Source organism: Ipomoea nil, unplaced genomic scaffold (genome assembly GCF_001879475.1).
Source record: "Ipomoea nil cultivar Tokyo-kokei standard unplaced genomic scaffold, Asagao_1.1 scaffold0302, whole genome shotgun sequence".
NCBI lineage: Eukaryota > Viridiplantae > Streptophyta > Magnoliopsida > Solanales > Convolvulaceae > Ipomoea > Ipomoea nil.
This window is the reverse complement of record NW_017616730.1, coordinates 4,374,153-4,383,078: the sequence shown is the minus strand read 5'-3', so window position 1 is coordinate 4,383,078 and position 8,926 is coordinate 4,374,153. Positions and strand designations below refer to the sequence as shown.

Sequence of the window (8,926 nt, the reverse complement as noted above, 5' to 3'; positions counted from 1 at the left end):
CAAACTCGGGACCGGGCTCCCGATTGATGGTATTACAAGAAGGGACAGAAGATCGGAGTCTTCATTTCTGGGCGGCCTCGGCATCGCTCGGGGTGGCCGCTTCTTTCCCGGCCGGCTCCACTTGGGCAGTGGCTCTGCTGGGCTCGACGATCTCCAGCTCGGGATCGAAGGGGTCTTGCCCGGGGTCGGGAAGGGCTCTTGGGAGCGTGGTCAAAACCAGCTCGAGGTCCTCACCCTCTAGCGCCTCCTGCATATTTTTTCGGTGCGATCGCGCATATCCTTCTCCCCGGAACTGTACGCCCAGTTGCCGAAGGTCCACACGATTTCATCCGCGATCACGTTTGACCGCATCTTTCGCATGAACTCTATACCCGGGGCCACGTCCCGGAAGAAGTACTTGACCGCCTCGTCCGGGTTGCACGATCGGGCTTCCGACCCCTTAAGCCGCTCCCTCAGCTCCGTGATCTTCTTCAGCATAGCGGCCCGCTCGGTCTCCCTTTTCTTGAGCGCGTCCTTGGCCCGCTTCAGCTCGAGCGCCTGCTCGGCGTTTTCCTTCAGCCTTCGATCGGCCAACTTCTCGTACCGATCGGCTTCGGTGGCCATTAGAGCTTGGCCGTGAAGGAGCGCCCCGATCCGAGAGACCTGCACAGGGAGAATTATTAGCCCGGATGCTAATACTTAAAAGATATAGAATGAAAAGAGAGAAGCGGTCGTACCTCAGTGAGACCGTACCCCAGCCGCTCGGCCAGCTGGGTCGAGCTCAGACTGGACAGCTCGGGACCGACCGGCGTCAGATTGCCGATCCGCGAGAGAATGGAAGCGTCGGCCATCCCGGAGCCGATCGTGGGAGTCGGACTCTTTTCCGACCGCTGCCGTTTGTTTCCGGCCACTTCCTGGGCCGATGTCTCGGTCGGCCGGCTTGAGCTCGAGCCCTTCGACTTACTGGTCACCCGAGTGACCAGAGTCTCCGAGGCGTCTACCACGCCCCCTTCCTCGGTCACCAGAGTGACCGGGTTGACTGGTCGCCCGACCGGGATGGACTCTTCCCCGGATGGGCCTGCGGCGGGTTTCTTCTTCCCCAACGTGATCTTGGTTCGGGGGGGAGAGCTCGGGCGGACTACACGCTTGGGCGCCATATCTGCAAAAAAGGGAGAAGTTGGTTAGAGCGGGAATGAGCCCAGTGATCGGGAAGTTAGAAGGGTTAGTAGGGTTAGACCTGCTGCCTTCCGTTTTCCCCGAGCGGGGGCTCCGGGCACAACTCCCATCGGGACCGGCTTGTACTTCTCTCTCAGCTCGTACACCGGTTCGGGCAACCGGGCCGCGGCAAGGCTCTCCGCCGTCCGGAAGATCTTGTATTCATGAACCTCGCTCGAGGTTCTCATCACGGCTTCCCGGAGGAGTGGAGTCTCGTCCGGTATCACTTGCTTTCTGAAATGGGTGCTCCACACCCTGTCGACCGGGAGAATCCATGGGTCGTATTTGACCGAGAATATTCGATTCTTCCAGCCCTTGTTGTTCCCGGGCAATCCGGAGATCGTGCAACGTCCTTCCCGGGACTGCATCATCAAGAAACCGCCTCCATAGTTTCCCGAGAGGACTTTCACCTGGTATATGTAGTTGAAAAGCTCCATCGAGCACGCCACTTGGTGCTGAGCGCAAATTTGGGTGAAGCAGGCGAGAATCCGGTGCGCGTTTGGGCAAATCTGAGCCGGTACCACCCGGTAATAGCCCAGGAACGCCGTCAGGATTGCTAGGAAAGGGAATTCAATCGGGGCCATTAGGGAGTCGTAGTGCATCCCGATCCATTTGCCTTGGTGCCGGTCGATCACGTTCCCGAGCCGCCTGCTCGTGTCGAACTCCACCCGGCCGCTTAGCCTTTCCGCAATCCGTGCAGCCTCCCCCTTGGTGAGGTCACTCATTTCCCCCGCGACGCTGTCGCTGTTGAGAAACTGGAAGCCGTCGTCATCTACCCGGGCCGCTGGCTCGGCCATCTCGTCCTCGACTGGCTCTTCGCGTGGTCGGGAGATAGTATCCGGGTGATCCCCTATCACCCCGGTCGGTGTTTCCCTAACACCTCTGCTCGGGAGACCTCGTCCACTCGTGGAGGTCTCTTCACTACCCGAGCTTTCAGAACCACTTGAGCTGGATCCTGACGATCCGCTCGTCCTTGTTGGTTCTTGCGTTGTAGAGGCCCGCTCGGGGGCTTTGCTAGGTCGTTGCTCGACCTCTGGAGAGTAAGACATGATGTCTATCTCCTCTTCACTATAGTGCTCAATATCTTGATCGTAGTCACCGATCGATGCGTTTTGACTATCTGAGCTTAACATCTCTGCTACCTAGGGGTGGTCGGGGTTAGTTAAAGGCTCGGGGACGCTAGGTCGAGGCTACCTGGTTCCTATTTACCTAAAGCTACGGCATAAGAGGAAATATGAGAAAAGGGAACTAGAGAACTTACCGAGTGGGCAAACTTTGCTTGTGGGAGATTAAATTTCCTTGCTCGATCGATCCGCTGTAGAGAGTGCTCGGGATCCTCTGAGAGTACCGATCGCTTCAGTAGATTGGAGAAAGTTCAAATGAAGTTCTCAAAGGCCTATTTATAGGAAGAGATTTGGGCGGGAAACCAATCATCACGCCTGACGTGACCGTTCCTGAACCCGAGGCGACGATTGCACTTCCTTAGGCGCGCAGAGCTCAACACGTGGCGAGAGGGAATGACAGCTGTCCGGTTGGGTTATCCACGGACGTTTGAACTTCTCCATCCCGCCCCGTTTTTCCCGAGCGGTCTAAAAGGCACGGGCTGGGGGGCTCTTGGTAGGGAATACCCCGACCGACATGCCTCGGGTTTCTTTCTTGCTTGTTTTGCAGGTTACAGGTCGGATCTTTTGTAGAAGAGCCCGGTCGGTACCCGACCGGTATTGCCCGACCAAAGGTGTCAACCACCGAGCGGCAGCCCTTAGGCGTGAGTGCTGGCTAAAGACACGTGGCAGCACTAGACGACGACAGACGGGGCGCCCGAGCGGGTGACACGTGGTGGCTACGTGGGAGGCATGCCGACCAGCCGGATTCTTCTCCCAGGCTCTGCGGCTATAAATACCCACCGGCGCTACCGTGTAAAGGACTTTTGGACGATCGATAGGTTGTATTCAGAGAATCCCGACCGCACCCAGTCGGTACTCGTTGCGACCAAGTAGATTGTACTTAGGACCTTTACCGGATTAATAAAAGACTTTATTTTCTTTAATTGATCTGGACTTTATTGATCGTAAGTGCTCACGTGGTATTTACATTATCAATATATATATATATATATATATATATATATATATATATATATATATATATATATATATATATATATATATATATATATATATATATATGAACAGCTATCTTACCGTAAACATTTTCTTTTTTTTTTCCCTCAAAGATGATACAACACATAATACTAAATTTAACATGTTTCCGTATTGTTTTATGGGGGTGTTTGACATAATGTACGTACATTTCAAAATCAATGCACAATAACAACTTGTTACAAAGCCTTATTTATAGGAAAAAGGAGAAACACGCAAGTACGACATGCGTTTTCCACAAAAACGCATGTCGTACTTGCGTTTTACCCGTACCCAAATTATTATTAAAAGACAGATGCGTGAACCCATCATGAGTATATATTTTGTCTTACATAGGTGTGGGAGCACCGTTACACTGCTTTGCTTATCGTCCTATACTACACATTCGCATTCCCCAACAATATTCTCTTTCCGTTAGTAATGAATCTTTTTGATGATTTTGAAATACTACCGGACATGACTTCCAACTTCGTTCATCGTCTTCTGTACCATGCAATCACGATACACAGAAGGAAGATACGGTATGCGCATGTTGATAGGAGGACCTGCAATACTTTTGTATGTTATCCAACACGTGGATGGGGAACGTATCTATTGATGTTGGGTATAACGGTGCCGGAAACACGGATCTTTTCAAATCAAAATCAAGCAGAAGGATATGCGCTCTGAATATTTGAAAGTCTACGTCAACTCTACTACCCTCCGCGTAAGATTTACATTTTCTTGGTAATTTATACAAACCGGTTTTGGCTACGTATATGTAAATATGACTGTATTTTATTTTTTCCCAAAGCTTGCAACGACATAATGCATATGCCAGATGTCAGTGAGTCCGCAGCTGCTTGGTTTACCATCCAAGTCTCTTTCGAACTACCTATGGTAATACGTTACCAAAATACTCTTACCGATTCGCTGCGTGCTATAACTGCATTCTTTCTAACAAATACCCTACAATTATATACTAGCGAATTCCAAATTGTATGCATCGCCATCTAATGCAACATATGACGACGAAAGCAATACTATGGCATCATAGTGCATGGATAGAAGTTTGGATAGACGATATGCAATTTACAACGGGAATCAGCGATTTTAAGATCGAAAATGATTTATACCCTGGAGACATTGTCTTATTTCGACATACAAGTTATTTCATTTTCGAATGCTACTTGTTTAGCGTGGACTCTTACAGTCCAAAGCGAGAGTTCAATCAATTTGGTCCCAGAAGAAATACTCGCCAGTTCGATACCGGTAAGTTTAGAATTGTGACCCAACACGCCAATCTTATATTTGACTGTTACATACTAAAAATAACGTCGTAAAAACAGTATCCATCAACGTCCCAGCGCGGTCAGCCATACCGCCAACATATGACTTTGAACAATTAGAGCGTTGTAGATCTTTGTATCATAATTTCGGCACGCTATTCGCAGTAAGAATCATAACTAACAATTCTATTATTTCAAAAATGCAGCGTGAACAGTTGAGTGAATTTTTCCGAGATTCAATCGAAGTCGATGGGCCACTAATATTCGTGCTTGGTCAAAGAAAACTAGAACTCTACTACGACTACAGTTTGGTATTCCATGACGAACAATGTGAGCAAATATATGATCATTTTCACTTAGATGGCTGTGACCGAGTTGTGTTCTTCAATGTCGACCAACATGTCATACTAATGCTACCAATTGCTATCGCCTGTAACATAGAGAAGATTTATCCATGGTCAATCAACTACAATATTACGGATAATGAATTTGGAGAAATTCACCAGTTATCCACGTCAATGTAATGATCTTTAGTAATAAAACTTTGCGGTTAAATCAACAACATTTTGATACCTATTCTATACTACTTTAAATCACAGTATGTTCAATAATCCAACATTAAGCCACCATATGACGACAAATTACTGTGTGGACCATGGTCCATCATATGTACATTTTTATAATGAATGTACATTATAAAACACAATATACACTCAGAATAAAACAAAAAACATCATCTCCAAAAAAATGTACAATTTGACTTTACGGAATTAGAATCATTTTTTTTATTCAATATATATTATTCTTAACTTGAATCTTCATTACTTAATCGAACATTATTCAATAATTATACCCATATTATTTCTATCAATACAAGTTTCTAAAACGCTATTGGGCCTTGCGTTTTAGATGTACTATCCGCCAGCCCAGTGTATGGTCCATCTGCTCTTGCCCTGTCAATGGCTAAAACGCAACTGCTAATTGCATTTTCTAGACTGGCAGATTGGGCTTGGCCTATCAAATCATCACATGGCCCTTGGACTATCAAATCAAAGCATGCATCGGTATGTACAAATCACATACGAAAACACAACTTGGAGTTGCGTTTTCTCTGGGCTGAGGTGACTACACATATCTGCAATACGGCCTCATGCACATCACACACCTGCAACACAGTCCAAACTGTACAGTACCCAAAACGCAACAAGGGCATGCGTTTAACATCGAAACGCATCACACACTTGCGTTTTCAATGATATTATTCCCACATCACTTCCCTATAAATATCGACCTGATACATTTCGCGGATTTACATTGAAACCCCAAAATTTATTCTTATTAAACATTACTTCCTTTATCTAATCAATACGAGATGGGAAGTTTGTTTTCTTCATTTCAACTATCTCATGCCCAATACTACATACCAAGATTTTTTCTCTGTGTTTCTTCATTGTCAAAAGAATTTCAACTAAATTTCGCGCTTCGGGTTTCGGTTTAAGGGGCTTGCCCAGTTTTGTCGCCGTAGGGCTCTACTCAAAGGAAGATTAATGTCTTCCATTACGAAAGACGTATTTCCTTGAAGAGCCATCTACACACCGGGTTGTCCAGTCAGCAAGCAAAGTTGATCATGTACGACCTAAAGCGGAAATACACCACAGCAACTTAGGCTTGCAACTGGGCAAAACTGTGGAGTTTTGGTGCAAGAGGTCCCCAATTGGACCAATTGGGGACCTCTTGCACCAAAACTCCACAGAGGCAGCCCGCAACAACCGTTTTTACGCAAAAAATTGTTTTCGAGTACAGAAATAATATTTCATTTCATGTACTTATAACTGTATGAATTTACGATGAATAACATTTATATTAGTTTCCTGTTACATTTCAACTAATTCATCCTTCAAATCTATGTAAATTATATTTTATAATACACAACTTGCCGTCACGGATATTTCATACCAACCGTCTTTATCGATTAACTTTGGTCAACATCAAAAATAATAAATTTCAGCGAACCCTGGCCAACCACATATTCGAACTCATCCTAAGCCATCTTTTATTACCATTTGCCCAATTTTTTATACTTACACAACACCTGCGTAATTCCAAAAAACAAACGCCAAGATATAAATGGGATTTGAACCCTAGAAAACCACATATTCGATCGCATGCTAACCCAACTCAGCTACAAATCTTTCATTTATATTACCGCATTTATTAATACTAATACTATAACTCGAAAAACATTAAATAACATATGTACATACAATAATAGGATTCAAACCCTGACCACTACCACTGGTTCAACTGAGGTTCTACCAACTACGCTAACCCACCTATTGTTATCAAATGCTCGGTTTTGTATACTAATTAATCAACTCTTGAAAATTCAATTAAATGAACAATACACAACGCAACTCTCAATTGCGTTTTAGGTTGTTTCGCCGGGCAGTCGCCGGAAAAATTTAACGTTTCAAAAACGCATTTAACGTTTCAAAAACGCATTTACAACTTGCGTTTAACCGATTCGAAGCAAAACCTCACTTGCGAATTGCGTTTTGTATATCTCGCTGGCCTTCGACTTCGCCGGCGACGACGAGTACAAATACTTCACAAAAACGCAACTTGGTTTACCGTTTTACGTATAATACGTAAAACGCAAAACGTAGTTGCGTTTTGTGGGATACGGTATTGCCGCAAAAACGCAAGAGCCTATTGCGTTTTACGTATACAAATACGTAAACGCAACTGCCTCTTGCGTTTTCCACGAATACAAGAAAAATACGAAATACATCAAAAACGCAACTAAGAAAGGAGTTTTGCATATTTTTGTCCAAAAAAAATACGACACATTTTGGGAATTTTTCCTTGTTGACCGCATATTTTTGTCTTTTTCCCCATCATCATACCCAAACCAACCACACGGTTGAAAATAGAGCACAGCTTTGTCCCCAGTAGTCATATTGGTCATGATCATTTCTCCAGGTGAATCTGACGGTTGTTCAGAGATGAACACACAGCGACTATGTGGAGATGAGCATTGAAACAGAGAGGGAAAAATGGAAGAATATCTCATTCATTGTAAAGGTAAAAACTGACTTAACAAATACATCTGATAGGGTAATATATGAGAGGTTGACGGTTGCAACTACTCTAACAGATGGAGGGAAAAGTATGCAAACTATTCTAGCTTTACAATGTCACGTGAGCTTATCATCTAATAGAATCCACCCAAGTCCGACCAAAAATTAAATTGTTGACCTTCGTGGGTGGTGGAACCAAATCCAAGACAACACCATCTCTTTTAAGAGTCACACGTGTTCTGCATTCAAAAAGTATATGTTGAAGTTTGTTTTGTATATGATCTTATTCAAAGTTCGAACAGAGATTAGTTCAATTATGCTAAGGGAACCAAAATTTGTTTAGGTTAAACTTATCTCCCTCCATCCCATTTTATGTGTTCGGTTCAGTTAACGAGACTTGACTCAAGTTATTTACTATTTAATTTTTCATAATATTTACTCTAGTATTAGTATATAAACACTACAAGAAAAATTGCGAATCGTGACAGAAAAATTCCATCGTGAATGGGCAAAATTCCGTTGCGAATCACGTTTTGCGAATATTCCGTCGTCTATCACCTTGTTGTATTTTGATAGACGACGGAATAATTCCGTCGCAAAATAAGGCGACGGAAATATTTTCGTCGCAATTTGTGCGACGGAAATGATTCCGACGCTACTTCCGTCGCCATTTCTTAAACGAATATACCGTCGCCATTTCTTAAACAAATATACCGTCGCCATATTATTTTTTCGTCGCAAATTCCATCGTTTTTATTATTTTCCGTTGCGATTCCGTCGCAAACTTATATTCTGTCGCGATTCCGTCGTATTTTTTGAATTATTTTTAAAAAAATTTATCTAAAATTATTATTTTTAAATAGTGATGAAAGTTTTTAAAATATTAATATAAAACTATAATATTATACTAGAACACTATTAATTCTAATGTGAATATACTAAAACTACAATGTTTTGAAATTTTTAAAACCTGGATAAGAAAAACAGAAAATTGTGAAAAGAATAAGAATTATATTAACAAATTTTTTTAAAAAAACTTGGAATCCAAAGTCTATTTGACACTTTGTCCTCAAAAGTATTACACAACTATATACCTCACGTCTAAATTCCCTACTGTTGACAAAGTTGTGGGACACATTAGTGCAATACATCAAAGCTGCATCAAGATTATCACTCCTTATAATTGCTTCTGCAACTTTATCTAACCTTCGGCACTCTGATCTAT

General features: G+C 43.6%; 1 protein-coding gene across 1 annotated transcript; it reads right to left on the bottom strand.

Moving 5' to 3' along the window:
• Positions 1-671: 671 nt before the first annotated feature.
• LOC109159167 lies at positions 672-2,327 on the bottom strand. The gene is made up of 2 exons (XM_019307219.1): positions 1,217-2,327; positions 672-1,138 (listed from the first exon to the last, which is right to left on the bottom strand). Exons 1-2 carry the CDS (start codon positions 2,325-2,327, stop codon positions 672-674), a joined length of 1,578 nt encoding a protein of 525 aa, XP_019162764.1.
• Positions 2,328-8,926: the final 6,599 nt, after the last annotated feature.